Source organism: Artemia franciscana, chromosome 1 (genome assembly GCF_032884065.1).
Source record: "Artemia franciscana chromosome 1, ASM3288406v1, whole genome shotgun sequence".
In the NCBI taxonomy this organism is placed as follows: domain Eukaryota; kingdom Metazoa; phylum Arthropoda; class Branchiopoda; order Anostraca; family Artemiidae; genus Artemia; species Artemia franciscana.
Window position 1 is genome coordinate 63,837,797 of NC_088863.1, and position 13,061 is coordinate 63,850,857.

General features: G+C 32.6%; 1 protein-coding gene across 3 annotated transcripts in view; it reads right to left on the reverse strand.

The window, feature by feature from the left end:
* Window positions 1-785: 785 nt before the first annotated feature.
* LOC136032792 (ubiquitin carboxyl-terminal hydrolase 8-like) overlaps window positions 786-13,061 on the reverse strand; it is a 135,662-nt gene continuing 123,386 nt past the window's right edge. For all 3 annotated transcript variants that reach the window (XM_065713172.1, XM_065713182.1, XM_065713189.1), the window contains 3 exons: window positions 11,689-11,928; window positions 7,442-7,749; window positions 786-5,019 (listed from right to left, as the gene is read on the reverse strand). In XM_065713172.1, the coding sequence (XP_065569244.1) occupies window positions 4,923-5,019; window positions 7,442-7,749; window positions 11,689-11,928 (645 nt within the window). In that variant the 3' untranslated portion in view covers window positions 786-4,922. The remainder of the gene's footprint in view (window positions 5,020-7,441; window positions 7,750-11,688; window positions 11,929-13,061) is intronic.

Below are 13,061 nucleotides of genomic sequence, written 5' to 3' on the forward strand. Positions count from 1 at the left end.
TAATGCATACATACACACACACACACACATATAAATATATATATATATATATATATATATATATATATATATATATATATATATATATATATATATATATATATATATATATATATATATATAATCGTTGTTCATTTAAAGAGAGTAGATTGCACATTTATACGAGTATTATAAACTCGTACGGCTCGTATATATGTAGTATATTCATAATTTTCAGGTTTGTTACTTATTATTAGTTTATGAACATTTATACAGAATAAATATGCTTACATATTAATAAGACACTTATACAGAATAAATATGTTTAAATATTAATAATTTTTGGTTTAGATTTCACAATTGACACTTATTTACATTCAAAACTTAGTGCTTACTTCTATTAATATAATTTATTCTAATGCTTCTAGCCCTCACTAATTATATATACTGTTTGAACTTAATCCAATGTTCTTACTTGAATTCTGAAGATAAGGGCATTTACCCAATTAGTTTGAACGGAGTAGATATTTGTCTTTTCTTTCGAACTGATCGCAATCATCTAAAATTTGGCAAACACAGGTATTTTATGTAATTAAAACTGAAAGCAAAGGCTTTCCAATGACTTTTGACCTTTGAAAGAAAAACACAGACATATTCACTTGAAGCCCACTGATTTTAGTTGTGTGGTTATATTTTTGAAAAACATGATTTTAAGTTATTTCTTATATACATAAGATATTTTACCCTTAAAAGGTTTCTACCGATCCTATGCGTCTGAACTTAGCTTAAAAAATACACACACAAAATTATCTAGGCACATTTTACTTAATAAGGATGAAGTAATCATAACAAACAAAACAGATTAAATTTTTTTTCTCAAAATGTGTAGTTAAATGAAGTAATTAAATGTCCTTTGCGTAGAGCACAAAAACTAAACATAATAAATTGAAGGGGGTATTGCAAGACACATAGGATGGAAAAATATTCCCTCCCTTTAAGTGTCGGCTATGGATTTTTCTTCGACCAAGAAAAGTTACAACTTAAGCAAGTTGGCATATCTACGCATAAGGACATCTCTTTGAAAAACGAGACTGCTTTCTCTCAAGATCCTTAAAAATGTTCCGTTTGGTCAAAAAGCTTTAATTCGGTCCGTACAAGCATTAACATTTCCTGAAATATTTTTATATGTTTTCAAACTAAAATATTACATTAAGTATAATGGATATAAAGGGATAGGCTAAACATCTCCATGTTTTTATACCCTTTGCCTCCCGTATTTAACTCGAGTTATTTCTTCAGCGGCCAAATTCTAGATAGAAATTTAGAATAAACATAAAATATATTTAAGACAACACAGAAAAAAAAAAACTGAACAACGCAACAATTTTATAACAAAGTTGACGACTACAAGCTCTGGAACAAACACATTTTTTTTTCTTAGAGAAAATCTATCTTGGTCCCATGTATCACTGCAGCCAATTAATTAAATTTAAATTCTCAAACGATTAAAATTTCAGAACAGTAATAAAACCATCTTCCCCGAGAAAAATTATTTTACCTTGTCATTACAACACTTAGCGCATTATAACTATAAAATTTATGTAACTGAATTAGCAACAGTCACCAAAATTCATTTATTTAAAAAAGGAAAAATTAATTCCCGTAAAACCCACCCAATTCCTGTCCCTCTTTATGAAAATAAAAAGTGGGCGAAGAAAACCGATATTAAGGCATTTAAAAGTGTTTGCAAAACAACTTGATCAGCATTAAAAATAAAACCTAAAAATATTAAAACAATGTACGAAGCATGAGCTGCCTACGTCACCGAAATATTCCTAGCATATAAATGATGCGGTTTACTGGGTTAGCGATACATAAAAACGACAAAGTAAGCAAAGCTTGGCTATACTCTCCAAAATTATTCAGCTAACAGGATGATAACTGAAGTACTTGTTACCGTTTTTATGACCAGAAAAATCTTAAGTCAAGAAAAAAAATCACAAAATTCTCTAATTCACATCTAAACCACATAAGTATGGCATTTGTTTTCGACACGAAATACTAAATTTTTATATAACAATTTAATCTTTTTCAAACTGATGAAAAAATTAACAAAACCAAAGATTTTATTTTCCCTAACTAAAGGGTTGCCTTAATTCCCCCAGATTTAGAAATTATCTTCTTTCATTTGGTAAACTTACTAAAAATAGTTTTTCTGTGTTCTCATTTGAAAAACACAGGCTCACTCCCACCTTTAATTTTGAAAATATTTTATCCTCCCCCTCCATCTATATCTTCGGAAATGGACACTCTAATCGTAGCAGGGCAATTTTGACATATTTTCATAAGGATTTAATTATGTTAATCCACTTAATTCAGGAATAAAGTTATCCAAAAAAAGTACTATTACAAATAGTCAGAAATTTAGAAGTGTGAAACTGAATAAAAAAAAAGAAAACCCCGAAGAATAACTGTATTTGATATTTCTATAAAAAAACATTTTAGTTAAAATTAACAATGAATCAATGAAACGCTTCACAGTATTATATAAAGATTTCTTGACGAAAAACTTAATGATAAATGATAACCAAAATTTAAACCTAAGTTACACAGATGGAGTAATATAACAAAACTAAATAGATTTAAGTAATAAGAAATTGGTAATACTGAGCATTTGATTACAATTACCAATTTTGAAAATTATAATTACCAATTTACATTACCAGTTACAATTAACAATTACAATCACCAATTTACAAATCGATTACAATTACCGACTCGATTACACTTGGATTCAATTCAATTACAATTAATTATATATTTTGACAACGAAATGATGTTTAAATGTTTAGAATATATTGGTTTTAAAGGGAAAATTTACCAAAAAAAAACAGTCTTAATTAATGCTCGCTAAATCAAACATTATTCGTTAAATCTTTTACCGGATATTCTGTTTAAATTAATTGCCTAAGTCAAAGGCACCAGCTTTCCTTATTAGCAGAGCAAGGATAGGAGGACAACAACCTTGTATAATCTTGACCTCAAATCTTGAATTCAGAGGAGGGGTTAGTGGGTTCCTCGCCTCCCTTCAAAATGTTTTTCAGACTCGCAAAAACGTAAAAAAAATGCATTGAGACGCATTTTTGATACGCTTTTTAAAGTTTTATTTATAACCCCCCACTCCCGCAAAAAATACCCCCCCCCCCTCGAACATAGATCATGGATATAGCACTGATATTGACTTATGAATTCAACTTCATTGTGATTTGTCTTGTTTCTCTAATGATTATTCTACCTCATTGTTTCTATTCTGCTTCATTTCTATTCAGTTTTATTCTATTTTGATTCTATTCTATTCCGCTTCAAGATTTTCTATCCCGCTTCATTGCTTCTTCGTTTTATTCTATTTTGGTTGCACTCCACTTTATCCTTCTCTATCCCGCTTCATTGCTACTCAGTTTTATTCTATTTTGGTTATAGTCCACTTCATGCTTCTCTATCCCGCTTCATTGCTACTTAGTTTTATTCTATTTTGGTTATACCCCACTTCATGTTTCTCTATCCCGCTTCATTGCTATTCAATTTTATTCTATTTTGATTCTACTCTATTCCGCTTCATGTTCCTCTATCCCGCTTCGTTACTACTCAGTTTTATTGTATTTTGGTTCTATTCCACTTTATGTGTCTCCCTTCCGCTCTAATGGGAATTGGTGTCGTTTCTCTTATTATTATCCTCTGATTTATATTTCTAGAGCTCGACAAGCTAATTACAACTCTTAACATTACGATCAACGATTTATGATATTACAAATACGATTTTAAAATCGAGTCATTCCTCTACGTTTCCGTGAAGTGATCACTTAAAGTGATCCGTGAAGTTTCTCATGAAGTAATCATTTATTGGACATACAAAATCAAAATACTTTCTCTGCAAAACAAACTTTTGCTATAGCAAGATATACAGTGTCACAAGCTGCTTGAGAATACTATTGAAAATTACACAGTTATAAGCGGCTGGGTGGTTGACTTAAACAACCACAGTTAATTATCATGATGACTTAACTAAAAAGTCCACATTGCCCTTTGGCCCGTTATACGATATGTACGAGAATACACTATAATACTCCCAAATACAAACAAAACGAACACTTAGTTTATGTCCATAAAATCCAAAATGGATAATATACACATAATAGAATAAGTCCAATAATAACCTTTCTTTTTTAGTTTCAATAGCAATCTAATCAGATCGTCTGGTCAGAATAGTCTATTAGCGTTACAGCTGTATCTAGAGAGTTTGGCAGAGAGTTATATACGTAACATTTCTTGATTTTATGCTTGTCATTTTGTCAGGAGGTAAATTTAAATTGACTAATGAGATATCGTGGAAAGTACCAGTATTCTTAGTGGTATCAAGGGAGTATTATAAAAGACATGACTTTTGGTGATTGATTCATCCAAAAGTTGTAACTGGTAGACGTTAAAATGTAATCATCTTGATGAAAAAAAAAAAATAGAGGGAATATGGGGTTTGACTTAAACTAAAAAATAAAACTGCAGAAGCGAAATCATTCGACAAATAAATAATAATAAAAGCAAAATAAAGGAATTCCTTTAAAGGTTGAACTTTGGAGGCACTTAACTCTTACAATTATAGCGAGTCAAAATAAGCTAAACATTAAAAATCATAAACTCTAAAAGGACAGTTAGAACACAAATAAATGGTGCCTTAAAAAAAAGCAGGTGAGGAACGTGAAAGAAAGAGGCAGATAAAAGCGGGAGACAGATAAAGGAAGGAGGGAGAAGAGAGAGACAGATAGAGAAAGGAGGGGGAAAAGAGAGAAAGGGAGGGAGAGAAAATAGGGACGGAAGATAGTTCAGTGATGCAGCTCAGTAATGTAGCTATATACACAAATACAATTCTTTTTACAAGTAGAAATCTATCAGGCTAATTTTGAATAAAAAAGAATATAGGCCTCTTTACTGATGACGTCATCTTCCCGAAGAATGGACACTTCACTGTCATCGTATTTATGCCACCTGAAAAAAAGGACCATCTTAATCATATTCTCGCAACCAAAACAAATAGAAGAAAACATAAACAAAGCTGAGGTAAGTTGCCTCAGTCAATACATTCTTCAAGCTTAAGGAGCCATAAGTGAGACTTTCAATGGTAAATGAAGTATCATGAAGCATGCATAGTGGAGTACAGTAAATTAAGGAGCCTGGGCTGCCTGTAACGTATTTATACCCAGCGCCCAACAGTCTGAGCAATCTTCAAGGTTAACTAAAATCTTAAGACGGTTCAACCATAACCCTGATTTGATCAATCTTTGTTTTGCTATTCACACCCTCTATCCCCGCCAATTCAATAATAGAACACTAATTCAAATTAATTATTATAAGTTTCAAATGAAATTTCCACGGACAACGGCTGTTATATTTGGATAACAGTTTCAAAAACGAATACTATATGAATACTATGTAACGAATACTATATACGTGGGTTGACTTCAAGCAATGTATACTCTCAAAAGTTGAAAAAAAAAAAAAAAAAATTGAGAAAAGAAATACCAAAAATGGACAGGTCTGACCACAGCGCTTTAGATTTCAGCCCAACTTTGCCTGTATCTATAGTTACCTAAAACTAACTGATTAAGAGAGCCGGTGGCCACAAGACATAGATTATGAACCGAAAGTGGCAAACCCCATGCTGGTTCGTGCCTGATATTTCCAACATTAATTTTCCAGGAGGTTAGATATCTCCTTACCAAAGGGATCAATCTTGATGAAACTTTTTGCCCAACCTGAATGAAATCATCAAACCCCTTGCATGGCCCAAAAGATGTTTACTCCAAACTCAATTTCTCTAAAGTTATGGTTTGACTCCACAACAATGAGCATCTTGTAAATATACATACCATATGGTCTCCGTATAAAGCATTTATGGATTTCACTCTAAAGACGGAGGAGGTCTTACAAATTAAAAAAAAAGAAGCATTTATGGATTTCACTCTAAAGACGGAGGAGGTCTTACAAATTAAAAAAAAGAAGCATTTATGGATTTCACTCTAAAGACGGAGGAGGTCTTACAAATTAAAAAAAAGAAGCATTTATGGATTTCACTCTAAAGACGGAGGAGGTCTTACAAATTAAAAAAAAAGAAGCATTTATGGATTTCACTCTAAAGACGGAGGATGTCTTACGAATTAAAAAAAAAGAAGCATTTATGGATTTCACTCTAAAGACGGAGGAGGTCTTACAAATTAAAAAAAAAGAAGCATTTATGGATTTCACTCTAAAGACGGAGGAGGTCTTACAAATTAAAAAAAAAGAAGCATTTATGGATTTCACTCTAAAGACGGAGGAGGTCTTACAAATTAAAAAAAAGAAGCATTTATGGATTTCACTCTAAAGACGGAGGAGGTCTTACAAATTAAAAAAAAAGAAGCATTTATGGATTTCACTCTAAAGACGGAGGATGTCTTACGAATTAAAAAAAAAGAAGCATTTATGGATTTCACTCTAAAGACGGAGGAGGTCTTACAAATTAAAAAAAAAGAAGCATTTATGGATTTCACTCTAAAGACGGAGGAGGTCTTACAAATTAAAAAAAAGAAGCATTTATGGATTTCACTCTATAGACGGAGGAGGTCTTACAAATAAAAAAAAAAAAACATTGTTGTTCAAACGGTGAAGGCTCAGGTCGAAATGGTGAAGATATGTAATCAAACCTTTTTCTATGCATCATTCCATGATATATAAATTGTATTGAAATAAGTATAATGCATTTATAAATTTTACTTACATATACATATATATATACATATATATATATATATATATATATATATATATATATATATATATATATATATATATATATATATATATATATATATATATATATATTAAATCGAGGGTTTGATTGACATTTTCATCAGAGACAAATGTTAACAATTTTCTAGTCTGTTCCGGCAGATTGAATCATTCCTGTTCAATTTACGCCAGCATATAGCAAACCTTTATCCCATGGATTTCTTTCCCAAGAAGGATACAAGACTTGACAATGACATCTGATTTCAAATAGTATATATTCATTTACGTAGCATTTTTGTTTGAAAGGATAATAAGGACGTCCTCTAAGATAAGCATATGCTGAGAGTAAAACCTAAAAAATAAGACAATTACATGGAAACTATGAAATCTCAAAGAAACCCGTAAAAATCATGATTTCTCTGAACGGAGCCATAGGGGAAGGGGAGGGGTATATCCCTAGACCCATAGCTCCTAGTGTATTTTTCTTAATATCATATATTTGAGATATTCCGGAGGAAAAATACATTTTATTGCCAAACTTCGAGTAGGTTTAAAAAGAAAGTTTAAAATTAATCAGAAGGGACGAAACTAGGACGAAATAAGATATTACCACTATTGACTTTGGTACAGAATAAAAACTTACACTTTTAGATCAGGATGATAAACTGAAGCGGTATAATGTCCACCATTAACAGTTCCAAAGTGATTGACTGTTGCTACAAGTTTATATGTACTCCCACTTATTCTTAAACCAGTTTTAGGATATTCGACGAAGGTCTGCCGCTTTGTCCACTGTTGAAAGTCTTTGGAGAATCGTTTAAGTGTGACAATCAAGATTTTTGGTGTCCTAATCAGATCCAGTTTCTTAATGGATTCCTTAGAATTTCGCCTACATTTTGGGCAGTTCCAATCAGCAATTGACTCACCTTCGGTATAAAGAGATAGGCAATCCTGGAAGAATCAATTGTTTACTGTGAGACTAATTTATTGTATAATGTTGAAAGAACATAAATATTGGCAATAATTCATTAAGGCCTAGCCAAAGTCCAAGCATTTCACTCCCTAGTCAGTTCTTTTTTTTAGGCGGCAACTTGGTCAAATACAAAGGTATCAGTTTTCTTCGTCGCTTCAACTAAACAAACATAAGAGATTTGAACATAAGGGATTTCTCACTCAAAATTACGATTCGGCGCGGGTTTTCCTTAGCGATTCTTCTTGTAATTATTTATACAATTTATTTTTTTATATGTATTTATTAACCGGCAGTTTGATGTCTGCACGCTACTTATCTCTGGACTCTGTTTAAAAAGGCTACAACTAACTAATACTTGACTGAATCGCTCCTGAACAATCCGAGTGGTTAGTCCCTTGGTTTGAAGAGACTGCAGCCAGGAAGTATATATTATAGAAATAAGTTTCTTATTCTTGAATAGAACGTTTTTTGCTCTATTTTTTGATACCCCACAACAAGTTTGACATAGCAATCTAGAATGCAAACCCGAGGTTTTATAATTGTTTTGGAATTATAAAAAAAATGATGGTCGGCTTTAAGATTTGATTAGATAAAAAAATTCACACTATTTTTTTTATTTCTATTGACATAAAAACCGCCGAAATCACTAATTCAGGAACGTCAGGGAAACTCCAAATGTTTAACATGGGAGGTATAGGAAGATTCCTTGTGAGTGCGTCCTGCCTTAAAAGCGACAACGTAGTTTTGTGGAATAAGAACAATTAGCGGCCTATTTTAACAGTAAAATTGGAATACTCGGCTTTAGAAGTATATCCACAAGACATAACAACACAAGATTTCGTTAACGAAACACATCACTTTACCTGTTAACATCCAAACGCATCGTCCAAATTTTTCACTGGACTCTAACGTATTCCAATCATAATTGATATATATATATATATATATATATATATATATATATATATATATATATATATATATATATATATATATATATATATATATTATATATATATATACATACTAGCTGTTAGGGTGGCGCTTCGCGCCACCCCAACACCTAGTTGGAGGGGCGCTTCGCAAACCCCCAAGCCCCCCCGCGTGTGCGAATATACAACATTCTTCGCTGTCCCATTGTCTGTGCACATAAATAGATTGTCAGGTTTACTGACTCTTGAACATGCAACATATAATTGTCCATGGGAAAAACAATCCGTATTCAGATCTATGCCTCATTATTCTAATGATGTGTCCCTGTGTCCCGGTCGTCATTTATATTATCTGTGTCCCGGTCGTCATTTGTGAAATATAATACTGAAATAATACTAAAACGTCATGGAAAATGAAGAAAAAAATGTCATTTTTCGATCTTAATAATTTTTTGTTATTAAATAGACAAATCACAAAATCAACAGGCACTAAAAGATATTCTACTATATTTATAACACTTAACAATATTAAAACATTCTACAAAAAAAGGAGGAGACTTTAATGTTAAATACTTTTTAAATCGATGATTCAAATCAAATGCTTGAATAATACTAAAACACTTGGCAAAACTAGAAAGAAACATAGTCGGATAACTTTGTTTTTGTTTTAGTTTTTAGACGAAGAATTACCTTTTTAGACTTGAAAAATACTAAAGACACTAGGTCAGTAGCTAATATGGCAGCTACAAATGTGTTACATTAAACAGCTTTAACGGAGAGAATCATTTCTTTCCTTCAATTAGAGGCGACTTTTCTGGGATGCTCAACTACCCTCAAGTACAGTTGTTTTTATTGTCAATCACTGACCGCGCCGTTCTACCGGAGATGTTCCCATGCCATGCCAGAAGTGACTCTCTCAAGGCGATCCACTTGCCTTCTTACAGAAGAACTGGAGCAATTCGTCACACCATGGGTCAGAAGCAGGTCAAAAACGTCTTTGTTTTCAAGTAAGTAGGATCGTACGAATTATTGTAAAAATCAGGGAGTAGGCTTATTCGATTAGAGATTGTAAATACTAGCACCCATTTTAATGAGTCCAGTGGCTAAGGAAGTAGCCCAACTCTCACATCCATCTTTGCTCATATCCTTTGGGCATCTGAACGATGTCTTGACAGACATTTCACTAACAATGGTGGAATGATCAAAAAATCACATCTAAGCGATATAGCCCAAACAGGCCCAATAAAAATGGCCCCAAGTCGGGTAATTGTCCCAAGCCCAGTTCTTTTGACACAAGGACAAAGCACTCAATGAGTTGGCTCTGAACAAAAATGAGTCAGCTACAAAAGTGAGCGGTCCTTTATTTAGTACAGGAATGAACTAACTTCTAATCGTGTATAAAAACAAACAAAGTCCTGACTCGACACGAAATACAAGCTTAGTCCTCCACTATGCGAACCAGAGCAAAGGTCAGGCTACAAACTGAATTAGTTGAAAAACAAAGTAAGTCCTGACTGTGTGCAAAAACGAGTCCGTTCAAATGTCCTATTTCAAAGACATAGATCAAATGAAGCACTGATTTTGTACAATAGAAAATTAAACCCTTTTCTCTACAAAAGCGTGACAAATAAGACCCGGTTTAGAATTGATAAAAAATGTGCTAACTTCAGACTCAGGGTAAACACGAGCGAAATCCTTACTCTATACAAAACTAGTATGCTAAGTCCTGATTTTGTGCAAAAACGACCTAAGATCTGACTAAGCGATAGACTAATTCGAATGGCATCAGAAAGAGAGTTCTTTGTTTGAACTGGAATTAGACCAAGATTTATAATCTGCATTACCAAAGAATCAAAGTGGGACAATTTTTCCTCCGAAAACCCCTACTGTCCACTTAAAGCCAAGTTTTTGATAGAAACGTCTAAAGGTATAACGCTGGACAGCAGTAATCTCAGGATTTCCAGTCCTCATGATTGGTCAATCAAAATAGGGTACTGTTTCTTCCCAAACTCCTTATCCCTCAAAAGGTAAGAAGTTTCCAAATTGATAAAACACAAATCATACAAGGTTTTTCATCTTACATGATTCGAGACACAAAAAGAACTTGTGACTACTTCAAAACAGCTTTCCAACGTCAACGTCCCCGTGTAGGGGACGTTCTTCGTTCTTCTGGTCAACGTTCTTCTGGTAGAATAATTTTATTGTTGCTTCTCTTCAGATCAGCGCAAAACTTACCGTGCAAGTAAATTGGTTCCTGAGAACATTAGAATTGTGATACATAGAATCACAATTCTGTTATACGCCTCGTTTCCAAAACTTGCATAAAAATGCTTCGATCGACTTGCAATTTGCTACACACAGTCACGAAAGGATCTCTCTATGATTGTACTGTATAATTAAAACATACCAAGGATTCATGACTCTAAATCCCACCTCCCAACAACGCGGTTTCTTAATTGATGTAGATAAGACTAATTTAGGTTACCATATTGCAAGTTTATTCTATGGATATTCAGCCTTGTTTTGCCTGAGATATTCATTTTCCTCAACCTCCTGTCCTCATAGTATATTAGACAACTTGCAAAACTAGAATCATCAACCACTAGAAAATCAAACGAGATACTGCGTATGCAGTACAAACAAAAGCCAAATTCTTAGAAACTAAATAGTAATTAATGCTACTAAATTTTCTAGCAACCAAATTCCCTTTTTGGTCCCCACTTTAATATTTAATGTCCGATCATTATCCAGCATAAGACAAAAGGTAAACAGAAGCGAATTAGTTAAAACCAAATCAAAACTAGAAATTTTACTAAGTTGAGATAGCTGAACTAGAACGTTACTATTAAAAATATTTAAAGAAATTTCACAACTTAATTTCCTCCTAGAACAATATTCTATTAGAAATTTTTCCTATTATTGAGCATTATTGAAAGAATGACCATGCTTATTAAATAAAATAAGAAGGTTGATTCCCGGACTTACTTGTAGCCTACAGTGATACACGACGTTTGGTATCGGGACAACCAATGCGCAAATCATGTCAAATCGAATGGAAGAGTGGCGACAGGTTGTACATGTAAGGGTACTCATCTCTTGACCATAGAACAGATCACTTATTTTGGATTTATTAGAACTTTCCCAATTTATAAATGCCACATAAGAAGCTTCACTTTGGGTTTTGCCTTCATTTTCCTGTTCTTTCATTGGTTGCTTCTTCTTAACCTTGATAATAAAGAACAAAACAATATACGGATAAAAAAACTTTTGGCATTAGTTTTAAGGTTTTTTTTTCAGACGGAGTATTAATTGAACTTTAGTGCTAATAGTAATATTCTCAATTAAAAGTAATAATATTAGAGAACCTGATAGCAATTTTTTTATATATAGTAATATTCCAAGAAAAACATTTTTTATTAACGACTAATTTTTAGATTATATGTACATACTAAAATATATAATTTCAACACAATAAAAATAGTATTTGTACTTTAGGTTTCGTTGATCATTCATTATTTCTTCTGTAAAATAAGCATTGTCCTCTTTCTTTAAAGGACTTGTCAAATGCATAATTACATTCAGTACACTCAGTACAATTATATTCAGTACATTGAATTTGCATTTAAATCTTCTGTAGTTAGGTTTTCCCCAGCGCGAAAGTGTTGTATTTTATTTATTTATTTGTGAATGTTGAAATAAAAAACTTGAACTTGGAAAAAAAATGAAAAACTTGAACATGTATAGCAATTGAACAGCTCAGCTGCTGTAAACAAAACAATATATTTACCAACATATACAACACTCAATCGGACTCAATCAAACACTCAGCTGCTGTAAAAGCGTGACTAAGAGATCAACATTGCAGAAAATTACAATGGATTTTGAGACAATCAAAACAATATATTTACCAACATATACAACACTCAATCGGACTCAATCAAACACTCAGCTGCTGTAAACAAAACAATATATTTACCAACATATACAACACTCAATCGGACTCAATCAAACACTCAGCTGCTGTAAAAGCGTGACTAAGAGATCAACATTGCAGAAAATTACAATGGATTTTGAGACAATCAAAACAATATATTTACCAACATATACAACACTCAATCGGACTCAATCAAACACTCAGCTGCTGTAAACAAAACAATATATTTACCAACATATACAACACTCAATCGGACTCAATCAAACACTCAGCTGCTGTAAAAGCGTGACTAAGAGATCAACATTGCAGAAAATTACAATGGATTTTGAGACAATCAAAACAATATATTTACCAACATATACAACACTCAATCGGACTCAATCAAACACTCAGCTGCTGTAATAGCGTGACTAAGAGATCAACA